Here is a 25,863-nt window from a genome sequence, read left to right on the forward strand (position 1 = left end):
CCGCGAGTGACATCAGAATTTATAACTCTAAGCTCTATAAACGTAGGGACATGGCGGCTCTCAAAAAGCAGGGCCTTACAGCGATTGAGTTTGGGGTCTTAAAAAGAAAAATCCTTCTCAGACACACAAATCTTGTTAAATCATTGAAGATGGATCAACATCTTAAGTTACATCAGAACACCTCTGCAAGGGAAAGGATGGCAAATTTTGGTCCATTGTGAATAGGTTCCTGGATACCAATAAGGGGGGGGATTAGATAGCCCTATACAAGCGGAAGTTTGGGTGACCTATTTGAAAAAATTTGCCTTGCCTACTAAATTTACAGAAGCTAGAGGTTTTGACCTAGGACCCCCCTGTGTTTGGCCAGTGCACTTGGGACAATGATGACATTTTATGGGCAGTTGGAAAACGTAAGCCTTCTCATGCTCTGGGGCCAGATGGCATTCCACCCTTTGTTCTCAAGGAAGACACAGTGCCTGTGGGCCGACCTCTTGAAGCCCATGTTTAACTTCATCTTTGAGAGACACACTGTCTCTGCCACTTGGGTCCAGTCCATCATTGTGCCCTTACACAAAAAGGGCGATGCACTTAACCCTAATAACTATAGGCCCATAGGGCTTACAGATGCTAAGAGTAAAGTATTTTCCATCTTGCTTCTCAGGGACCTTAATTGTGTGGTCAGGGGCAACTCTCTTATGAGTACATTTCAAGTTGGCTTTAGAGAGGACCTGGGTACCACCTTGAATGCAACAGTACTGGCTCACTTGAGACACTTTGTAGACAATGCACAATCGGGTGATGTCTTTCGGCTTCTCTGGATCTCTCTAACGCATTTGATTGCGTTATTAGATCTAGGCTCTGGACCAAGATGCTGGCTATGAACATTCCACGTAAGATTGTTCAGCTTCTCGCACTTCTACATACTAATACTACCATACGGGTGCAATTGACTAAGGAGGGGTCCCTTTCACAAGAGATCGCTACCTTTGTTGGGGGTTAAACAAGGCTGCACATTGGCTCCTATAATCGTATGATGTGGAGGGATTGTGGCAGGGGCCATCCATCGCACCTGCCAGGTTGGGGAGTATTAGGATAGACTGGATGGCCTTTGCAGATTATTTTATCCTATTAGATCGAACTCTGCGAGGCCTTAGGACGAAAAATTCAGTTGTTCTTCCATCATGCTGTTGCTAACAATCTTATGCCTAATGCGTCTAAATCCCAGGTTCTTGTTTTTTCTAGAAGAACTACGGTGCAGATATATGAATGGGCTACGGGTCAGGAACAAGTGGACCAGGTCAAGGCAGTTGCTTATCTTGGATATAATCTTGCCAAGAGGGCTAGCCATGAATTTTGGAAATCAGGCCTTACTGATAAGGCCTTTAAACTTAAAGCTCAATTAAAATTTCTTAAGCAGAAAGTATGTACATTCTCTTTACTGCCTATAAGGCGTTACTACCTTGCCAAATTTGAGCCCATTCTGCTATATGGTCTTGACCTTTCCACCCGCGATATGGGTCTCACACTCAATATTTTACAAGGGAAACGCTGGAAGGAGTTGCTGGTCTTGTCCTTGACCGTGCCCAATGCGGTCATACATCACAAGCTTTGTCTAATATCTCTTAAAGCAAGGTACGCTTGGAAACAACTTAGTACCTTTATGAAAATGAGTGACCCTCCGAATAATTCTGTGCTGACTCTGTCCTCTCAATGCAGAATTTTTGCTCCAGAATGAAGATGGTTCTGGCCTCTCTAGGGGTAATGGTGGAAGATCTGAAGAGGACTCTTTTTAGGGCCGACTTGGTGGGGATTGTTTATCATATTGCCACTTATTCGACCTATAGAGAATACTCTAAATGTGGGCATGCTAGGGAATGTATACCACTCTACCTTCAAAGGTTTCCATGCCCGAATGGTCGTTTGAGCTATATGCGATTTAGGCTTAACCAGATGCTGACTTTTGAGGGGATTAAGCATTGGAAGGATTCCCCTACAATGACAGCAAGTAACCATTTAGTGAACCAATGTAGATTCTGTGATGTTAAAGATTGTTCTGAGACCTTGAGGCACATAGTTATTATGTGTCCTTACTTTGATGCTATGCGTTTGGAGAGCTTCAAGGACAAATTTGATAAAAATGTGGAGGCCTCAGTATATCTTTTTTGGTGTAGATGCACGTGGGGTACAAACATCTCTCTGATCTTGGCCTTAAATAAGTTTCTGACGCTGGTAACAATAGAATTGGACAAATATAATCTTGTTATCCAATGGCCTGTCCTAGATGTATTGCGTTGGTCATATGGATTGTGTTTACTTTCTAAAGTTGGTTAGAAATTATGAAATTATTTCTTTTTTTATTTTTGTATCTGATGTTTTAGGTGAAGCTATTGTGATGTATGTGGATATCATATATATGTGTTATAAACTGTGTAGATCATGAAATGGATGGTTTTACAAAGATTTCTTTTTTTGAAGTCTATTGTCTGTGGCAATTTACCTTTATTTTCCCTAGAAATGCCTATGAATATAAACTTAAGACTAGCCTCAATTGGGGGGGCTGTTGCGTGCACAACAAGATGGCCACCTGATTGCCGAGCTCCTCTCTGTCAAAAATCCTATTTTAATATCCTTTTTCGGAGCTGCCCAAGACACCCACGTAACTTGGAGAAGATGCCTAAACCCTAGAGGATCTCTTGGTAACAATTTCGCCTTCAATCAGTGCAGCGTGTTTGCAGAGACGAACTGACAAAGAATAGCGCACTGTGGCTGAGAGGAGGCCCGAGACCGTGATCTGTGCTGCTCCCACGGGAGGCCGCTGACCCGGCGACTCAGCAGGGCCGCAGAGGGGACGGAGCCGGCATTCCCGCCTGGAGGGCACTGCGGGCTGCGGCTCACTTTTCCTCGAGCGGAGCGAATAGCTGACTCTTGCTGCCGTTCCTACATGCACCGCGACCGTGGGGGAGCCCCCGAACACCCTGGGCTACCGTAGAACAGGACACATTAATCCGTGGAAGAATACCTGCAACAAACAGTTGACGACGCACAGGGGGACGACGGTCCAGACAACACATCGGAAGTACGAGACATACCACAGGGTGGGGAGCGCCTTGCGCCATTCGGTGCCCTGGCAGTGCCAAACAAGATAAGTGTGCCCTTGGTATTGGCCCAATCATGCACGTTCTATATTGCAATAATCGGCATCGCCCCCCCGGCTCGATCATGGAAGAGACGCTTGAGTGACTGGGAAACATCCGTACCACAAGGTCGGATTAACGGTCCCCGACCCAGGGCAACGGTCGGGGTTGCTGGGCGGCCTGAAGTGGCACACCTCATTAGTAAATATAGCCCCTGCATTCAGCCCGAGCCCGAAGTTCCCCGCTGCGACAACCCAACCTTGCACCCCTCCCTGGATCCTACTAACGGATGTACACGCTGCAGACTCATATGGGGCAATCAGATACTGGAATTACACTATCACGCTGATCTGGCTGGCCGTACACACCGTGATCTAGACGACCATTATGGAAGTGCCGGGTGGCTGCACCTGAAGTGAAAGAAGCTGCCTTATCAAGAAGAAGAACGTTGGTGGATATACGGGGGAGAACACAGTACATTCAAGAGATAAGTGGGCTCCTCATGTTGTAAATTGCCTGGAAGTCATGCCAACAGGCGAACTCATGCTAATTTGATCACTATAAACAACCCTAAAAGTGAAGCTCCTAGTTTTCACTCAAGGCAAGCTACTTGTGAATCAGCCGCGTACAAGCCCAGAACCGGCAGAAACAGAGGCCAGGTGCACCACTGCAAAAACAAAGTGGATGGAAATAATGATCTGTTTAATCCATCTAGGATCGCATCAGATTTACTCATGCAAACTATACCCTACTTCCAGCGGTGTGCGCCACGCGAGCATAGGGGACATTACAGAAGTACTCTGCACAATCCTGAAAATAGGGATGGCTATTTGCACCAAGTACGGTACGCCCACTGCTCCGGTGCTGAGGGCCTACGCCCGGGTTATATGGTTCTGCTCTCCCACAAGGGAGTAAGAGTGGTAATACGGGGAGGATACTGTCCACTCTGCGAGATCAGTGGGCTCCACATGTCAAAATCTGCTGGGTAGTCACGTCAATAGGTGAATTCAAACCACATTGAATATTCTGCACAGCCCTAAGTGAAAATGTCCAGTAGGTGAATGAAGCAAAGCAACCGTGAATTTACTACGCACAAGTCCTGAATCAACAGTGACAGAGAGACCACGTGCGCCACCACGTAAGCGAAGTGCACTGATAATCAGGTCCACTTAACCCACCAGAGATCTTATTGAATATACACGTACATAGTCAACTCTGGCAAGGATACCTGGATCATTGGTCAGGTGGAACTGACAACACAGGCGGCCGCCAGCTGCCCGTAACATATCTCTGGGTGATGCCAAGGGGGACTAACGCCAAGAAGAAGACTGGCCCGATGGATTCCTACACAAGTACCCTCAGTGGCCGAATCCTCGATGATTCACCTGAAAACACCAAATTTGACCACCTCCTTACTACAGTCCAAAACGGTTTTATGGCAGTTAATGTCAAATTGGATAATATCGTCGCCACCATCGGCTCACTCAAGGCCCAAGTAGACAAAGAAAGCGCAAGGATCACAGAGGCGGAGAACAGAATTGGAACCAACAAAGACTCCATCGGGCAGAACACTCTGGATATAACTCTCTTGAAAGGGGAAATTACCAAGCTGCGTGGTAAATGCGAGAATTTGGAATCCAGATCCCGTTGCAACAACATCCGAATAGTGGGCTTTGCCGAATCCTTCTGTAAGTGACCCATGGAACTTCATATCGAATCACTGCTGAAAACCATGTTTGGTGAAAACTAAGTTTCGGAACATTTCTTGGTAGAAAGAGCACACCGCACACTGGCCCTATGCCCAAACCAGGCACCCCTCCACCCCGTACCATTATTGCCAGACTACTAAATTACAGGGCCAGAGATACAGCTCTTCGTATGGCAAGGGAAATGGGACCACTCTGTCATGGCGGTGATAGTATTCACATATATCCCGACTTCACTGCAGGAGTTCAGACGCAAAGGAGATCGTATGACCTGGTGAAGAAACAGTTCAGACTGAGAAAGGTCCCGTATGCTCTACTGTTCACAGCAAAATTGTGCATACAACACTGCGGCCGCGCAAATTCTTTTGAGCACCCAACAGCAGCCATGAACTATATAGAATCCTACATTCCACTTCCACCACAGGGATGGAGCCCTGACCAGAATAATCTTCAGCATCCGGTCGTGGACAGGAGAGACCCCGATGACTGAGTGAAAGCATGGCAATATCCTTTGATAAGTTGACTATGGATACTATTGGTGTCTAGGCGTCACCGACCTATGTTTGGTTATAAGCTGGATGAGCTGCTTTTGGCTACAGGGGCTGTGGACGCAACGTACGCACCCCCGGGAAGTTCTACAAGTTAATGAGAGGGTCTCATCATTAAGTTGTGGTGATGGTGTGGGTGGGTGGTGGTGGGAGGGTGTTATGGAGAAATGATGTGGGTTTGGGAGAGGAGGGGAAAGTTTACAGGTTGATGATGTTTTTGAAGGGGCGAAGGGTACACTGGAGATACCAATTTTTGCATCGGGTACCGAAGTTAAGCTATTTAAAATTTGTGATCACGTCGCTATATGCTACACCAGATTGGAAAAAATAGTAATGATCCCAGTTTTTTCAATTACACATGAATGGCACATTACACTAAATCGGCCATGGGGCTGAAGCTTAAACTCCTTACTTGGAATGTCCGTGGGTTAAATAACCAATCAAAATCAAGGAAAGTGGGTGCATACATTGCTAGACATCACCCCCATATCGTTATAATGCAAGAGACGAATGCATTGAAAAATGTAAATACAGGCACCCCTCAGCAATGGGGAAAACGGAGATATTACACTGAATACTCATCACAAAACAGAGGAGTGCTCACATTGATACAACCCTCACTGGGTTTTAGTCATGAGAAAAGTAAAATAGATCCACAGGGCCCATACGTAATTGTATGGGGTAAGGTGGCAGGAGAAGAGATGGTCCTGGTCAACACATGGGCCCAATATGGATGACCCTGATTTTTTATATAAAAGTTACCAACGAAACCGGCACAGTGGATGACTTATATATATTGTGGGGAGGGGATTTCAACATTATACTTAATGTATCTTTAGACCGATCCTTTGCTCGACACAGGGGTCTTACCAGGGCAGCTAGTGTATTACACCAGGTTTTGGTGCAGCTGTCCCTCACTGATGTTTGGAGGGCGCTACACCCGCTGGACAGGCAATATTCATTCTATTCTTCAGTACATGACAGAGTCGCAAATTGACTATTGGTTTATCTCAACTCACCTGGCCAATGTGGTCGACTGCTGTGACATCCACCCTCGCACCCTGTCAGATCATTCCCCAATCACCTTGGAGGTAACAACAATACGAAATATCAAACCTTTGGCCAGGAGATGGAGGATTCCCATAGACGTCCTCAAAGACCCAAATGTAACAGAGTCACTTCACATTGAAATTGAAGAATTTTTTAAGATTAACAAGGGGTCGGTAGACAAACACGCAACACTATGGGAAACTTTTAAGGTATGGGTGAGGGGGGCTATAATGTCTAAAACCATGGGACTTGTGAAAGCTGTCCGATTAGAATTGGCGGATATAGAGAGACGCCTGAAAGGTCTAGAGAGTGAATACAGTGGGACACATGAAAAAGGAACCCTTTCCGAGATAAACGGCCTTTTGCAGAAATTCAATGAACAGTCAGGGAACTACAGTATGACATCGCCCATTAAAGCACGTAGACATGGAGAAGGTAAAAAGGCAGGACGCTCCCAGGCGAATCTTTTTAAAAGCGAACGGTACCATTCACTGATCATTAGCATTATAACGGGGAACGGAGAGGTCATAAATAGTGAGGAGGGGATTAATACAGAATTTACAAAATTCTACAGTGAGCTCTATGCTAACCATGCCCAGAGATGGAAATAAGGAATTATCTAGATGGGATCACATTCCGTTACTTTCAATGGAAAACGCTCTAGTCCTAGATCAACCAATCACAAGTGAGGAAATTTCCAAAGCGATTAGATCACTTACATCTGGCAGGGCCCCTGGATCGGATGGACTAGGCGCAGAATTATATGAAGAATACTGTTCCGAACTGGCCCCAAAACTAACTCTTGTGTGGGAAGAAGAGATGATACGGGGATCGCTGCCTGAAACGATGAGGGAAGCAATTATTACAGTGCTACTGAAACCAAGACGCCCAGCCCATGAGATGTCTTCTTACCGGCCGCTTTCCTTGAATAATTCAGATGCAGAAATATATGCTAAAGTCCACCCTGATCAGTGCGGCTTTATCCCTACCAGATCCACTGCGCTGTACCTTCGACGACTATTTGGAGTCATGGCCAAGATCAAGCCGGAGGCACAAGCTGCGGTTATATCACTCTATGCCGAAAAGGCTTTCGACTCTGTATCCTGGTCATATCTATTTGCAGTACTTGAAAAATTTGGGATAGGACCATATTTTGTTTGGTGTGTCAGAATCCTGTATGCTGCTCCTGAGGCTAGGGTTCTCACCAACCGCACAATCTCCAACACTTTTGTACTGGGCAGAGGCACAGCTGCCTGTTCTCTCCCCTTCTGTTTGTCTTGATGATCGAACCGGTAGCTGCAGCTGTTAGACAAAGATTGGAGCAGAGGGGGGGATCAGAATTGCCAGAATCACTCAGTCCATATCTTTATATGCAGATGATACGCTGCTGTACGTCCGAGAGCCTGACAAAAACCTTGGCCCCTTACTAGAAGTCATGCACGAATTAGCAGAATACTTGGGGATATAAAATAAACACTTGTAAGTCCGAAATCCTCCCACTAACACCTGCTACCAACTGCCCAACCAACACTCCGGTGGTCACCCACAGGCATAAGATACTTGGGGATACTTGTATCCATGGATAGAATATCCCTGCACATTGATAATTATGAGCAACTCCTTCACACGGCTGCGGCCAAACTCCAGCTATGGGCCAAGCTCCCCATCTAATTGATGGGCCGGGTAGCAGTACTCAAAATGGTGATTCTCCCCAAGTTTTTATACGTATACAATCATGTCCCGATCTGGCTGTGTAGACCATTCTTTGATAATCTGCGTTCCATGGTGACCACGTTCATATGGGACGGGGGAGCAACTAAGATGAAGTTGGAGAAATTGGTGGAGCCATATGAGATGGGAGGCATGGCAGCGCCATATTTTGAGTTATACTATTTAGCAGCTCAGGCACAGTACACCAAATATTGGCAGTATCCAGCAGACGCTGCACCACACATCCCGGTAGAGCGCCACTCAGTACGTCCAACGGACCTACGAACATGACACAAAGATACGTGTAGGGTTGACCCTGTTAGTATCACGGTAAATGCAAGCGCCATGATCTGTAAAAGGCTAAAAATAGACACACACATGACTCGGAAGCCCTGTTATGGAACTTCCCAGGGATCAAGCCAACATTTGATGAAGACATACAAAAAGCATGGGACCCTAATTGTGAGATTAAGATGAGGGACATGTTCCCGAATGGGAAATTTGTTAAACCAGACGACTTTGCAACCACAGTGGGGGGGGGGGGGTGGGCAGCACGCAATTCTACAATATTACCTCATGAAGTCTGCATTCAGAGTGAAATGGCTGTTGTTTCCTGATGAACCCCGCCTCACACAAATGTTTTCAGTCGCTGTATTCACAAACTGGGACCAGCGTTTCTAAGCTATACACCATAATACAATCACACACACTGTCACTCAACACGGTTAAAGCCTCCTTGGAAACAGATATTGGTAGCTTCATTGATGATAAAAAATGTAAAAGATATTGTTTACTGTCAAAAAAAGTGTCGCTTAATGCAGGTCTTCGTTTAATGTACTGTCAAGTATTGAACAAATTACATTACACTCAGACCAAAATGGCCAAATTCACAAACACTATATCTGGAGGATGTCAAAAATGTGGAAATCCCATGGCTGATTCGTTTCATATGTACTGGGCATGCCCGTTGATTGCTGGGTTCTGGAGGGAGGTAGCCAGGCTACTTCAGGAAATAACGCAGATTCCAGCAGATCTCACACCCCAGAAGTATTTGTTTGAGGGGATTGGGTCCTCCGACGTATTCCATATCTATGACCGTAATCACGACAGCTGTGCTGCTTCGGAAAATCTTTCTGCGTCCTGCGTCGATACGCCGTCCTCGAGGACCTCCTCCGACGGCCGTCGTCACCAGATGTTATAAGTAGGACGCAAGATGCCCTTAGCCTCAGTTCCGTTTTTTCCGCGAACGTGTTCGCTTCGGAGATCTCGGCGCGCCTCGACTCTTTGCTGTTCTTTCTCGGTTCTTCGAACCTGTTCGTATTGTGAAGTATATTCTTTGTGAAGCTTCCACCCCGCGTCTGGGCTTCAAGAAGTGTGGGGACTGCAGGTCCAAGATGTCGGTGATGGACTCGCACAACGCCTGCCTCTGGTGCCTCAGGGAGGCCCACGACACGAATGATTGTGTCGACTGCCAGTCGCTTACGTCCAAGGCCTTGCGGGAACGTAAGAAGAAGCTGTCGGTCTGTAAGGTGTCCAAGCCCCGGAAGGCGAGGTCCCCTGGGCTTTCGACTGACAATTCGAGGGGCGACTCTCCGCATCGTAGTCGTGAGTCTAGGGGGTCTCGGTCCCGGAGTGGGTCCCGCGCTCCTCTGCCTCTTCGAGGCTCTCCCGGAAGCGCCGTCATCGGTCGCCTTTCCCGTCCTCTTCTGAGGACTCCGCCCGTTGGGGGGTTTCTTATCCCACCAAGCGATCCTCTCCGGAGGAGTGGGCTTCCTTCGGGAAGGTAATGTTGGCGATTCATGAATCGCAGGGCTCTAGTCCGTCCGCGCCTCTGAGAGTGGTCAGTCGTGACCGTACTGGAGGAACCGATTTGCGGGAGAGGTCCCGCTCGGACAAGGGAAATCATTCCAGGCATGCCCGTTCCAGGCCCCAGTCCTCGACGCGCTCGAGTCTGTGTGCACCTGTGAAGTCTTCGAAGGAGACGTCGACGCCGAGGTCGTGGACGGACTCTCGAGGCTCCGCCTCTGAGGAAGTAGTCAACGCCATCGGTGCCCAGGCTGTCGAAGGACACTCTCGGTGCACCGCCCTCGAGGCCTGTGTCGAAGCCGTCGATGTTGTCGGCGTCAACGTCGATTCACTCTACGTCTACGCCGTTTCGCTCGACGCCTTTCAAGGCTGTGGTGTCGGAGGTACCCTGGGGCATGGGGGACCCCCTGGAAACGCTCTGGCCAAGGCAAAACATGTCTCCCCCCCCTGTTCAATGCCCACTTTCCAGCCTATGTATTATATTTCCGAGTTGGGTGAGGGTTCTGATGATGGGTTGGTTCCGGACACGGTACCAGATGAGATTCTTTCTGGTCATGGTCAGATTGAGGTCTTGCGTCAGTCACTGCATAACGCCAGTGGTCTGGACACCTCTCCGTAGGTGGAGTTCTGTAGGCCTGAGCCTGGCACCCATGCCGAGTCATCGTACCGGCGCCTTATGTCGAGGGTCATAAACTACTTGGGGTGGTCGGTGTTCCCAGTTGATTTTGTGCAGGATAACCTTACGGATATCCTCGATCAAGATCCACCCACTGACCCGGTGCTGCCATTCCATATGGCTCTGCAAAGAAGGGTGGCGGCGGCTTGGACTGCTCCGGAGAGTCTCCCGGCAGTGGGCAAGTCTTTGCCGCGAAAATACCGCCCAGCCAGTAGTGACCCCCTGCTACTTGTCCAAGTACCCTACTCCGGAGAGTTTGGTGGTGCAGGCGACTATGGCCCCGGCAAAGCAGGCGTCGTACCCTACCCTCCCTCCTGATAGGGACGACAAGCGTTTTGATGGCTGGCCGAAGAAAGTGTTTTCTGCAGGGGGTATGGCGCTTCAGGCGGCCAACTCCATATATGCCTTGTCACGTTTCACGCACACTCTGTGGAACTGTTTCCTTGGCGGCTGAACATATTCCCAAAGGGGACGAACGGGATGGTTTCCTTGCCATGGTTCAGGATGGCAAGGATGCCATGTGTGAGTCCGTTCAGTTGGGTTTGGACATGGCAGATAGCGTCAGCCGGTCCATGGTGGCGAGCACCGTGATACGCAGGTTTGCGTGGTTGCGGAAGTTGGGGTTTGCTCCTGATGTGCAGGCCTGGCTCCTCAACATGCCCTTTGATGGTGTCCATCTTTTTGGCAGCAAGGCTGACGAGAGCCTCGAGAGGTTGCAGACCTCAAAAGCTGCAGCGCAGTCGTTGGGAATGCTGCAGCTCGCCAACCTCTGCCTTTTCGTCCTAGGGGACAGCAATGGAGGGGAGGTTCCTTTCATTATTACTCATCCTTTGGTAAAGTGAAAGGAGCTGCTAGTCAAAGGTGCCACCGTAGGAGTGCCAGAGGTGGAAAACGAGGTACTCAAGGTGCCAAGGCCGCTCGGGTTGTTGCCTCCTTGCCCTCAGGCAACGCCGCAGCCGCTTCAGCTCAGTCATGAGGCCATGTCCCATGGTTCGCCGGTTGGGGGAAGGCTGGCGCAGCATCTTGCAGAGTGGCGGCGCGCCATTACTTCAGATGTGTGGGTTCTGGAGATCATAGCCCGCGGCTACTGTCTTCCTTTCCGGCAGAGGCCTCAGGACAATCCACCAGGGAATCTCTCTTTGAAGAGTCCGGATCCGCTCCTTGCGCAGGAAATTCAATCCCTGCTGGAGAAAGGCGCCATAGAACTGGTGCCTGTAGCGGAGAGGAACAAGGGATGGTATTCCCCTTATTTTTTGATTTCCAAGAAGGACGGGGGATTGTGACCCATCATGGACTTGCGCGGGTTGAACAAACTCCTCAGGAAGGACAAGTTCAAGATGGTTACTCTCTCAAGTCCTCCAGGCCCTTCAACTTCAGGATTGGTTGGTGTCTCTCGACCTCAAGGACGCTTATTTTCATGTGCCGATACATCCAAAGCACAAGAAGTACCTGAGGTTCGCAGTTGGCGACTCGCACTTTCAGTTTCGGGTCCTGCCATTTGGATTGACCGCCGCCCCGAGGGTCTTCACCAAGCTCATGGTAGTGGTGGGAGCGCACCTCAGGAAAGGGGGGATTCACGCATACCCCTACCTGGACGATTGGTTGATCAGGGCGTGCTCTCCCGAGCAAGTCCTGGATCATCTGTCAGTCTCCTGCCACTCCCTCCACAAGCTGGGCTTCTCCCTCAACTTAAAGAAGTCCCATTTGACACCAACTCAGAGGCTCCAGTACATCGGAGAAGTGCTCGACACATCCCTGGGGCAGTGTTTTCCTCCCCAGGTGAGGGCTCATCACATTCAGCCGATGGAGCACAAGTTTCAACTTGCCCAGAGTCTCCCAGCGTTCGAGTTCTTGAGACTGCTAGGCCTCATGGCATCCTGCATTCTTCTGATGCCAGAGGCCAGGTTGCAGATGAGATCCTTGCAATGGGCACTCAAGCTCCAGTGGTCTCAGTCCGCCGGCAGGATGTCGGACCCTGTTCAGGTGCCGTCCTCGGTCGCCCAGGACCCTCTGTGGTGGGCCGACGAAGGCAATCTGATGAGAGGGGCTCCATTTTGGTTGCCCTGGCCGGAGGTGACGATCGTGGCGGACACATCCCTCACGAGATGGGGAGCTCATGCCAACGAGTTGACAGTCAGCGGTCGTTGGTCTCCGTCGGCGTCCAGACTCCATATCAATCTGTTGGAGCTGCGGGGCGTCAGGCTAGCCCTGAAGGCTTTACTGCCGACTGTGGAGGAAAGAATGTCCTGATCCTGACGGACAACACGGTGGCCATGCACTACCTCGACAAAAACGGGGGGGCAGGGTCACTTCCTCCGTGCAGGCAGGCGATGCAGCTCTGGTTCTGGGCAATCCAGCAGGAAGTTTCGATCTCGGCAGTTTATCTGGCTGGAGACGAAAACGAGACGGTGGACGCTCTGAGCAGGCAGAGCGCGATCTCTCCCAAGTGGGAGTTGGCTCAGGAGATTCTCCTGGAGATCTTCGCCCTTTGGGGGACCCCTCAAGTGGATCTCTTCACCTCCAGTGTCAACCGGAAGTGCGAGAGGTTCTGCTCGCTGGAGTTTCCTCCAAAAGGAGCCTTGGGAGACACGTTTGTGGTGGAGTGGTCATTCCCACTGCTGTACACGTTTCCTCCAGTCCCCGTCATCCCGCAAGTACTGCGGAGGTTACAGAGGTTTGGTTCCCGGATGATCCTCATTGCTGCGGCGTGTGCCCGGAGGACATGGTACCCGGACCTTCTCGACTTGTCCATCTGTCCTCCACGTCGTCCTCCCTACCGAGATGATCTGCTCTCACGGGGGGGGGGTTGGGGAGGAGGGTCAGGTTCTCCATCCAGAGGTCAGATCCCTCAACCTTCATGCTTGGTTTTTGAAAGGTTGAGGTATAGGGATTGGTATCTCCCTGAAGACGTGATGGAGGTGTTGCTCTCGGCCAGACGGCCCGCAACAAAGTCCCTGTACCGTTGCCATAAGTTCTGCGACTGGTGCAGGGTTAAGAATGTGGATCCTTTTGCATGTGACGTTCCCATGGTTCTGTCTTTTGTGCTTTTTTTGGCCCACAGGGGCCTTCAAGTGGGTACCATTAAAGGTTACCTGGCGGCGCTGTCCATATTTAAGCGCTCGTCTGAAGAGTGTTCCTATTTTAAAATTCCTTTACTTTCTCAGTTTATGAAAGGGCTTTCCAGGTGCCCGGTTGGGATTTGAACCTTGTTCTCAAGTTTCTGATGGGTGCTCCGTTTGAGCCTTTGCATTCATGCCCTTTGAGACTGTTAACTCTTAAAACTGTATTTTTGGTTGCAGTTACTTCTGCTCGCAGAGTGCGTGAGTTAAAAGCACTTTGTTCAGCCACCCTTCACTGTGTTTCATAAGGACAGGGTTGTCCTTAGAGTTCGTCCTTCCTTTCTTCCGAAGGTGGTGTCGGAATTTCATTTAGGCCAGAGGATTGCTCTTCCGGCGTTTTATCCTCCTCCACATCCTGGTAAGGAAGAGGAGAGGCTCCATAGGCTTGATCCTAGGAGAGCGTTAAGCTTTTAGATTTCACGCATGTCCCGGGTCAGAGTGGACGATCTACTCTTCAATGGTTACGCTGGAAAGCGTTTGGGACAAACTGTGACGAAACAGACTTCGTCTCGCAGGATTATTCTGGCTATTTCTGAGTGTTACTGCTTGGCGGCTAAGGACCCACCGGTCGGCTTGCGGGCCATTCTACCAGTGGTTTGGCTGCCTCTACTGCCCTACAGAGGGGTGTTCCTATTCGTAACGTCTGTGATGCAGCCACCTGGGCTTCGGTACATACTTTGTACGTCACTACTACCTGGATTCCATCTGTGGGCAGTATCTGGCCTTTGGCAAGGCGGTCCTTTGCTCCGCAATTTGATTGGGCATTCTAAATTTCTGTATTCTAAATTCTTTTCCCACCTCCTTGCATTGGTACTGCTTTGGGAGTCTGTCATAGATATGGAATACGTCGGAAGACCCAATCCCCTCGAAGAACAAGTTACTCTCTTACCTGGTAACGTTCTTTCTATGGCATGGTCCTACGACGTATTCCATATCGCTCCCTGCCTTCCCCGCTGCAGAATTTCTTAAGCGATTGCAGCGTACGTTTCCGCAAGGCTTTGTGTGGTCAGACTGGCAGAAGCAGGGGTGGACTGGCCTATCAGGAACTCTGGAGATTTCCCGGTAGGCCTATGCACTCTGGGCCTCTTTTCTGTGGTATTTCCAAATGTTCTCATAGGAAAATGGTTGAGCTTCCTGAAAATGTGTAATATTGGGCCACTTTGAAACATTTTTCCAGGGCCTCTTTTGGCTCCCAGTCCACCCCGGGGCAGAAGACTGGTGCCACACGTTCTGGGAAAAAACTACAACTGAGGCTGCGGGCGTTGTGCGTCCTACTTGTAACATCTGGTGCTGTCGGAGGAGGTCCTCGAGGACGGCGTATCAACGTCATCGACGCAGGACGCAGACGCCGAAAGATTTTCCGAAGCTGCACAGCTGTGGTGATTACTGTCATAGACATGGAATACGTCGTCGGACCATCCCATCGAAAGAACGTTGCCAGGTAAGAGAGTATCTTGTTCTTTGGCGATATAGGGAAAATGGCAGAGGGGAATAGATTGTTGTTTAATGTCACTTGTGCTGTAGCTAAAAAATGCATACTCCAGAACTGGAAAAGCACACATGCACCTCGTATATACCATTTTCTTCGAAAACTCACTTATACAAATGAATGTGAGCAACAGTACGTGATGACATTTCCCAGAACGATTCGGCCAAAAGACATTTGGACTCAGTTCAGAATATATCTGTGTGACATGCTGTCAGATGAAGACAGCCCCTCAAGAACGTAATTTGAATTTGTAAAATTAGAGAATCACAATGTGTATAGAAGATATACATTTTTATCATATGCTTCTTTGATATTGTATGTGTTGTAGCTATGACGTGACACACAACGTTTTTTTAAAAAAAGACTAGCTTCAATTGATGTAAACTCTAGAAAAAAGGTGTTGGAATACCAACTCAATTCATCCATTTTCAGCTTTTCTTTTGACACACTTCTATATCATTTTGATTCCCATTTTTATGATTGCTAACGTTCTAACCGTATTGTCACTTTCACAGGCACAACTTTTCAAGCACGGAAAAAGAGAAGATTGCTTTCCATATGGTAAGGATACACAGATTTGTTTTGTATTGCTATTAAACTCGAACTGTAATTATAGGTAGCGTTTTCTCCTTGAGTTTTATAAGAAAAGTATTTTTTTTAGTCAAATTTGTAAATCTTACTATTTATATGGTTGGCACCACTACATCCTTATTCATATGGCCCTTCAATGTGATTTAATTAATCATGAAAAGATTCTTTCACATATCAGCATCCTTTATGAAGAAATGTGAACAATATTGATATACCATTTGGAAAGGTCACAGAATACGCTGCGTTATTCAGATTTGCTATTGTCTCACAATTCTCTATAGGGTTGAACTGATTAGCAGCACTTCATCTGAAAAAGCTTTCTTGTGCGATTTGGATTAATATCTTGCACATATTATTGGTTTAAAATGTGGTTTTGGCCCAGTTTGAAGTGGAATTGAAATGGTTTGGGTCATAGTTTGAATCGACTGTGGCTTCAAAAATGTGTTAAGTGAACTTTTAAAGGTTGGCATGAAGAGTACAGCCACATATATCTGGCATCCCATGGACATGAGAGGTCAGTGGGTGTCATGAACCATCGGACGTGTCCCTTTTGGACTCCCTGGTCCCTGACATGTAGGGGCTTGCACTCAGCGGTTCTCCCAACATGGCCGTCAAACACGGAACGCTGTTTACCAGCTTCCGCATCAGATGCAGCACGTTCTATAAAGAAGCCACGCCCCCGCGTGTCCCAACGCTACCGCTTGCAGTGGCAAGACGTGCGCTATCGTAGTTCTCTCTCGCCAACTTCTTTGGTTCCTGGCCCCTATTTTTCCTCCTCATTCATTCCCTTCCTCTTTATTACCTCTTGCATCCCGGATCTCCGTGTACCCGTCTCCGAGTACACGCTTCATCGTTTTCCAGGACTTCCCGGACATTCTGAACGTTCCAGGAGTCGGATCGCCGAACGCACGCTGGAACCAGAGAATGTACGCACAGGGTTATACAAGACCCGAATTGTGCGCAAGAAGATTCCATCAAAGAACTCCAATAAACAACACAGACAGGTGAGAAGGAGGGGAAACCTGTGACAGATTGAAACGCCAACAAACTGCAATTGATACGGACAAGGAGGTGGCAGTTCAAGACCTCATGCGCGGCATGCTGGAGTTAACAACAGAAGTGCAGAATCTTAAAGCCGAGAATGCAGCATTGAAACAATTAGTCCTGTCCTGTGATTCCGCAACCAAGGAAAGCGTATTGCTGGGAGGAGTAGTAGATAAATACGACAGTTCTTCAAAAACCCTTCACGGATTCCTTGATTCGTGTTTAGTCCACTTTACCTTTAAGCCCTACTACTTCTCTACCCCCAGGGCAAAGGTGGGCTTCATGATTTTGCATCTTTCCAGAAATGCATTAACTTAGTTAATTCTGGAGATGCCCTCCTGGATGACTATGATGGATTTGTACGGGCTCTAAAGACCATGTTTGACTGCCCAGAACAGGTCTACAGTGCCCAGGAATGCCTACTGGATTTCCAACAAGGTTCCCAGGATATGCTTAAATATGTGACACGCTTTAAGCAACTGGCCAAAGAAGCAGATTGGTCCTCAGAAGCCTACTTTACCCTTTTTCGAAGGGGTCTGAATGAAGAAATAAAAGATGAGCTAGCCAGAGTGGCTCGCCCAGGTTCCTTCCAGGCTCTTATGGACCTCTCTTTACAGATAGACTTCCGTATCCAGGAAACGAAGGCAGAAAAGAAAAAGACCAGAGTGCCTTATCAAAAGACCTCCATAGAACCTTCCTCTATGGCTGTGCCCACTCCTGCCTCCACTACAGATCCAGAACCCATGCAACTGGGGGCCTTCCGCGACCCATATCCCCGCAAGAAAGAATGCGACGGATTCATACTGGGCTGTGTATGTATTGTGCCTCAGGCAAACCTCTTGTGAGAGAATGTCCCTTAGCTCCTTCACGGCGTTCGGGAAACACCAGCTCCCGATCCTAGAAGGAGCACAGCTTCGGGAGAGAGATGTTTGCTCCATATCTATTCCATCCTTGAACTCTCCTGTACAAAACAACTTGTGATCTTGCAGGCCTTTCTATTGCTATCCAAGAAAGAAACCTACCCCATTTTGGCACTGGTGGATTGTGGAGCCATGGTTGGATATTTAAAGATCAAGATTGGGTCACTACCCACCACATTCCATATGAAACTCGAGGCATTATGCAACCTGTAGAGGCTATCGATGGAAGACCTCTCTCTTCAGGACCCATAACCCTACAAACCAAAGAGATCCAGCTCTCGATAAACCATCATCGAGAGGTGATCAAATTTCACATCATAAAGTCTGCCCATTACCCCATGGTACTGGGTATGCCCTGGTTACAGAAGCACAACCCATACATCAACTGGACAGCAGCCAAAGATGAAGCGTTGCAACGATTGAAGGCAGAGTTTACACAAGCCCCCATCCTGGCTCAACCTGACATCAATCGACCTTTCCTAGTGGAGACAGATGCCTCTAACTACGCCATTGAAGCAGTTCTAAAGCAGGAATTCGAGGACAACTTGGAACATCCCATTGCTTACCTTTCACGAACCCTACCTCCCAGCGAGTCTCATTATTCTGTTTTGGAAAAGGAACTGTTAGCCATTTGTCAAGCCTTCAGAGAGTGGCGTCATCTACTTCTGGGAGCAAACATCCTGTTCAGGTCCGTACAGACCATTGGAATCTTCAAGTTTTACAATCCCTGGAATGTAGGAATAGTCGTCAAGCCCGTTGGGCCTTCTTCTTTGCCCAATACCAGTTCCAGATCCATCATGTCCCTGGAACACAGAACATAATTGCTGACGCCTTATCCCGACGACCCGACTACGAAACTCTTGAAGATTGGTCCTTCCCAAAGATGTTTCCCCACACAATTATTGTAGCCCAAGCAATCGGCCTCCTGGAAGACATTCGGATGCAAACCCAGTCCTCTGAGATCTGGAAGGATTTTACAGGGAAGAATTGATGGAATCTTAGAACAAGGGACGGGTATCTGTTCAAGGATAATGGCCTGGTCATTCCCACACAGAGACTACAACAAAGGATTATAAACCTCTGTCATGATGACCTTCACTCAGGACATCGTGGCATCACCAACACTCTTTGTCTAATACATAGACAATTCTGGTGGCCAAGAATGAAAGTTGACATTCAACTGTACATCCAAGCCTGTGCAGTCTGCAATCAGAACAAGCATGACAACAAGAAACCGGCGGGTCTCCTACTTCAACCTACGCTACCGACAAGGCCCTGGGAATTCATCGCTACGGACTTTATTGTGGAATTGCCACCTTCCAGGGGATACACGACTATCATGGTCACCATTGATTTATTCACTCACATGGCTCATTTTACACCATTGTATAAACTACCATCTTCCTCAGAACTTGCTGGAATCTTCCTGGAACACATATTTCGACTTCATGGACTCCCTTCCAAGATCATATCAGACAGAGGACCTCAATACATCTCTCAATTTTGGAAACACTTATGCTGTATACTAGGAATCCAACGCGCCCTCTCTTCAGGTTATCATCCACAGACTAACGGAGCTACTGAACGTGTGAACCAAACCCTAGAGCAATATCTTCGTTGTTTCACCACCAAGGTACAGGATAATTGGTCACTCTTAATACCAGTGGCTGAATTCTCCTAGAACAATTCAGATCACTCGCTGTTAAGACCATCCCTTTTTTTTGCAGCCAAGGATCCCACCCTTCGGTTCTACCTTCCATTCTCCCACATCCTACACCAGTACCTACAGTCGACTCCTGGATTGAAACACTCAACGTACACAAGGAAGCCAAGGAACACCTAGAAAGGGCCCGAACTAACACCAAGCATTATGCGGACTCCAAAAGAAGACCAGGGCCTTCCTATGCAGTGGGTGATGAGGTCTGGTTATCCTCGCAACTACTGCCTCGACATTTACGGCCGAATAAGTTGGCTCCCCAGTACTATTGCCCCTTTTCCATAAAGGAAATCATCAACCCAGTGGCCTTCCGACTCAAACTACCAGACTCCTGGAATAGGATCCATACAGTGTTTCACAGGTCTCTAATGAAACCATACGTCCAGTCCTCCCGGACTGCCCCGAGGTCTACCCCTATAATTGTCGATGACCAGCTGGAATACGAAATGTCCAGAATATGTGACTCCAGGTACAGACGTGGTCAGCTATAGTACCTGGTTGAGTGGAAAGGGTACCCTCCTAGTGAACGCACCTGGGAACTGATCTCAAACCTAAATGCCCCCAGATTACTCAGAAGGTATCATCTTATACACCTGGGCAAACCCGGAGGGACAGGCCTTCGGAGGAGGCATGCTGTCATGAACCATCAGACGCGTCCCTTTTGGACTTCGTGGTCCCCGACACGTAGGGGCTTGCACTCAGCGGTTCTCCCAACATGGCCGTCAAACACAAAATGCTGTTTACCAGCTTCCGCGTCGGACGCAGCACGTTCTATAAAGAAGCCACGCCCCCATGGCACTGCGCGTCTCAACGCTACCGCTTGACGTGCGCTATCGTAGTTCGCTCTCGCCAACTTCTTTGATTCCTGGTTCCTGGCCCCTATTTTTCCTCCTCATTCATTCCCTTCCTCTTTATTACCTCTTGCATCCCGGATCTCCGTGTACCCGTCTCAGAGTACACTCTTCATCGTTTTCCAGGACTTCCCGGACATTCTGAATGTTCCAGGAGTCGGATCCCCGAACGCACGCTGGAACCCGAGGATGTACACACAGGGTTATACAAGACCCGAACTGTGCGCAAGAAGACTCCATCAAAGAACTTCAATAAACAACACAGACAGGTGAGAAGGGGGGGAAACCTGTGACAGTGGGAGATTGAGTAAGAAGGTTTTGCATGTTTGTATTTGTATTTTATTTGAACTTACCGAACTTATTTGGCTGAATTCTGCTTGCCTTACTTTCATCCACCTCTAACCTTCTCCTGGTTGATTGCAACATTCAACTAGACTCCTCTGGCTCTACAGCCACTCTATTCACTGACCTCTGCACCTCGCTTCCCCTCACCATTCTCCCTTCCAGGCCAACCCACACAGCTGGACGCACTCTGGATGCTCCCATACACTCTGACCTCTCTCTTGCTCCCCCCCATTAGTCACCCCTCTCTCCTGGTCAGGCCACTCTCTCCGCTGGACCCCATTGGCCCCCTGACTGCCCCCCCAAAAGTCCCACCAACCTCGTTCACTAACATCCGCCCAATGAAACGAGTGAGTGCGGCTGCCTTCACCTCCACCTACCTCTGACTCTACCTGCAGCAACCTCCATCCTTCCATCACCAACACTCTTGACGTTCTTGCCCCAGTCATGAGGGTACATCTGAAACCTGCTTCAAAGCCTAACACTTGGTACAACACTGAACTTTCAGCCCTGAAACAAAAGGGCAGCTGAAATGAAGTGGCTAACCTCAGGCTCATCCTCAGCATTGGAACACTGCGGCCCTGGCGGGGGGGGGGGTGAAGGGCCTTTAATAGCGGGCATCGCAAAGGAGCTGTAAAATAAAGCAGAGGCAAAATAAAGGAAGCACAGCATGGATACTGCACACAGGCATGCACAGACATAAATTGCAGACAGGACTACTTCACAATGTGCAGGCCACCACTGTAAGGATAGCAGCCCCGGCTTTCCTGCCCAAAAATCATTGGGACGAGCATTGGAGGCAGAAGGAATAGCAGCAAGAGTAAGGACTTTGCAACAGGCAGCCCAGCACAGATAAAACATGTTGGGCCGGCTCCCCTGCCCTCTGACCATCGCAGTGACCCCCGGACGCAGCCGAGACAGCGCCAGCTCCGTGGAGTTGCCCTAGAAAGGTGAGGAGTAGCAGGGTGACCCATGCTATCTTAGCTGTCATTACTAGACTAATGAACTCCTCTTTCTATGCATGCACAGTTCCCACTAATGTGAAAGAGGTGTGGGGTCTCCCCCTCTTAACAAAAACCCAAGCCTAGACCCTAGCATTCCCACAAATTACAGACCGATTACAACGGTTCCTTTTTTACTAAACATATTAGACAAGGCAGCTTATCTCCAGATTCAAACCTATCCAGAAACCAATAACCTGCTAGGTCTCCACCAATCAGGCTTCAGGCCAAGACACGGAACTGAAACAACACTTATTGACCTGAAAGTCCAAATGGATGAGCTGAAGGACAAAGGGGACCTAGCCATCCTCCTTCTCTTAGACCTGTCAGCCGCTTTTGATTTGGTGGACCACAAGTTCCTCTGAAAACATCTGACCTCAGCTGCCCATTCCTCTAAGGAAGCCACTGCCTGGATCCAGTCCTTCTTAGACAACCACTCCATGAGAGTGTTTTCATCTACTGCATCAGCTGACCCAGTACCTGTTACCTGTGGGGTACCTCAGGTCTCCTGCGTCTCACCCACCATGTACAATATTTTTACTAAGCCTCTGTTTGATGACCTCAATAATCTGGGTGTCTCATACACTAACTATGAGGATGACACCCAGATTCTCATTCCCATTACAGGCGATTATAAGACAGATGCCGCACGGGTTAACAAAATCTTCCTTGTCCTTCAAGACTGGATGGCCATACACGGCCTTCGTCTCCATGATGACAAGACAGAGCTCTTGCTTATCGGATCATCAGTTAGACTCAACAAACTTAGTAACTAATGTAAGATATTCAACATTGACGGCTTAAGCACCAATGTTTCCAAAGAGGTAAAGACACTAGGCTTCTACCTGGATTCAGCGATGAACTTAAACAAGTCAATGCTACTGCCTCAGCCACCAGTTATACATGCAAACTCATCAACGCACGTAAACCGTTTCTATGTACCGACAGTTGCATTACGTTGGCAAGATCCCTTATTCTGTCTAAATTAGGCTATTGTAACACACACTACCTAGGGTCCAGCGAACAGAATATCGCCAAACTGCAAACTCGACAAAACAATGCCCTTAGAACAGTATTAAGTATCCCTAGAATGCAGCAGATCTCTAATGCCAGGCGCTCTGCTAAATGACTAGCCATCAAGGACATAATCAAATTTAAATCCTTAACCCTGACCTTTAAATGTCTGTCCAACTTGCCCCCCAAATACGTAGTGGACAAATTCACAAAACACACCTCTGAACGTCCTATCAGATCCCTACATCCTAACTGCCTTAAAGGAATGGTTTGGTCAGAAATTTTTATTGTCCCTACGGGTCGGCCATGTGTTTTTAAGCCTAAGTCGCTCGATATTCGAAACATTTCCTATGGACCTTACCCGAGTTTTCATCCATTAAACACACGCAAAAACAGGCAGTAGGGCACCGCCATTTTGTGATAATCTTATCACTTGCTGCATCACCCTTTTGCGGCACTAAATCATATCCCCCGCCCCTGAGCCTGACATTATCAAAACATTCATATCCCCCGACTCTCTCTGTGACGTTACTGTGCTGCGTAGGCAAATGCGCCCAGTCGCCTTATACGCGACTTCACACAGAACCCGAAAACCAACACAGATCAACTCACAACACAGCGCGCCACAATCGAAATATGAAACTGTACTTTAAAATCAAACAGCAAGATTGTACATTTGGTAAAGTACATTTATTTGACATTAAATGTTTAGAGAATATTCAGCAATTGGCATATTAAATCGGAATGGAATTCTTTTTCTTCGCTCTCGATCCGCAAATCCACTAAAGTTTATCGTGAGTCACGCGCTGTTCCTTTATGGTACACAGGGTGTTGGTTTTCGTTAAAAGAAGCACTTTGGTCGCATGGTGAATCGCAAGGCTGTTCCAACAACTAGACATTAGGCCACCGTAAAGGTTGATATGTTGCTTCTAGCCGCTAGTACTGCCTAAGGGCATATGGGCCCTTGGCGATCGTCCCATAAGATAGTTGAGGTAGTGCAGTTGTTTACAAGAACAACTCCCCCTACTTAAAAAAAACCTACACCTGACCCGGCCACGCCTACTAATTACAGACCCATAACAACATACCCTTCCTTCTAAAAATCTTGGATAAGGTCGCCTATGTACAAATACAGAGGCACCTGGAAGAACACCACCTCTTAGGAGCGGGACAATCAGGCTTCAGGCCCCAACACGGGACTGAAACTGCTCTCATCGACCTGAAAGCACAAGTTGATAAGCTCAGAGACAATGGCCAAGCAGCCCTACTGCTCCTCCTTGACCTCTCTGCAGCTTTCGATTTGGTCGATCACTCCGTCCTGTGCACACACCTCGACAACTCAGCCCACTTCTCGGCCAAGGCTATCACCTGGATCAGATCTTTTCTCAATGACAGAACCATGAGGGTCTTCTCACCTACAGCGGCAGCAGATCCTATACCCATCACATGTAGCGTGCCACAGGGCTCCTGTGTCTCCCCTACATTGTACAATATTTTTACCAAGCCCCTTTTCGATGATTTGGATCATCTCGGTATCACCTACACTAACTATGCAGATGATACTCAGATCCTCCTTCCACTTTCTGGAGATTGTGAAAAGGATTTGGCCTTGGTTAATAGAGTATACATCATCACCCAGGCATGGATGGCCACACATGGGCTATGCCTGAATGATGATAAAACTGAACTCATCATCTTAGGCACCTCCACTACTCTAAAGAAACTAAGCCCTGCCTATAGTTCCTTCCTGATCGATGGGAACAGCATCAAAGTGGAACAAGTAGTTAAAACACTGGGCTTTTACCTGGACTCTAACTTCACTCTCAAAAAACAGGTAAACTCCTTAGCCTCCTCCACGGCATATACGTGCAAATTGATCCGCACTGCCAAACCCTTCCTGTCAGATGCTAGTTGCCTCACCATCGCTAGAGCCCTCATTCTGTCTCGCCTGGACTACTGCAATGCCCTCTATCTGGGATCCTCGAAAGCCACCACTAGCAAACTACAAACTCTTCAGAATAATGCTCTCAGAGCGGCCTTCGCCATTTCTAAAAGAGAGCACATCACTGGACACAGCCAACAGAACAACTGGCTCTCTATCAAAGATAAAATCACCCTAAAAATGGCATCCCTCACTCCTAAATCCCTTAACAACGCCGCCCCTACCTATCTGACAGATTCCATAGACAGTCCTCTGAGAGACCGATAAGAACAGCTTAGAAGGATTGCCTCTCTATCCCTAACTTTAAGCGTTCTTCAATAGGGGGTAACAGCTTCCCAGTGCAAGCAGCTAAGTTGTGGAACTCACTACCGCCTACTCTCAGAAGGGCCCTACCTTATCAAAGCTTCTGATTGAAGGTAGTCTCATGGTTGAAAAGTAAGCATCAAACTCACGCTGGTGTTTAACTTGCCCCACCCATACCTGCTGCACACTCTGTAACAACTGTGCTTACCTGTATATATATGTACATTACCGTGTTTTATTTTTATTGTGTTTATGTATATCTTATGATTGTTGTAACTAAGCTTCGCATATCCATGTAAAGGCTGCGCCCTGTTACCTTAGGGTATGCTCGCGCATTACAAATAATAAACCAAACCAAGAAGCTGCAGTTGGTGATTGAAGAATGCGTCGGCCGGGGTCTGGAATAGGTGGCAATACCGCAGTACGGTAGGATGTACCTGTTTTGAAAACATAAAAATTGAAATTAGTCTCGCCAGCCGATCTTTATTACTATTATTCATTTTATTTATTAGGGCCGAGGTGAAACTATTTGTTTGCGAGGATAGTGCAATGGAGTATGTTCGGCCCTAAAAGTAATGCGAAAACTGATGAAAGAAATCGAGGTTAACACACAATGTAATGATTTATTAACGTTGAACCACTGAGAAACGGCTATTTGTCTACATGCGTGTCGAATGGGCAAATGCATGCCCATGTGCCCGTTAGAAAGACGATCCCACAAATGTTTTACTTGCTCTTCATTGTAATATTCCACACAGAACGAGCAAGTACAACTTAACCTGTCTTTAACTGAATGCTATTGTTATTATATTCTGGTATAAAATCGTCTAAAGAGTTACTTACATTATATTTGCCATTTCCATTGTCTCTGAGCAATGCAGTCCGTAAATTGCACTCTGT

At 47.9% G+C, this 25,863-nt stretch overlaps 1 protein-coding gene across 4 annotated transcripts in view; it reads left to right on the forward strand.

Annotated features, from left to right (window-relative positions):
- Positions 1-25,863, forward strand: part of TBCD (tubulin folding cofactor D) — a 2,839,019-nt gene that overhangs the window by 590,888 nt on the left and 2,222,268 nt on the right. For all 4 annotated transcript variants that reach the window (XM_069654539.1, XM_069654542.1, XM_069654540.1 and 1 more), the window contains exon 10: positions 15,754-15,799. In XM_069654539.1, the coding sequence (XP_069510640.1) occupies positions 15,754-15,799 (46 nt within the window). The remainder of the gene's footprint in view (positions 1-15,753; positions 15,800-25,863) is intronic.

The sequence above is a fragment of the Ambystoma mexicanum genome, chromosome 3q, assembly GCF_040938575.1.
Source record: "Ambystoma mexicanum isolate Mex_15411 chromosome 3q, UKY_AmexF1_1, whole genome shotgun sequence".
In the NCBI taxonomy this organism is placed as follows: domain Eukaryota; kingdom Metazoa; phylum Chordata; class Amphibia; order Caudata; family Ambystomatidae; genus Ambystoma; species Ambystoma mexicanum.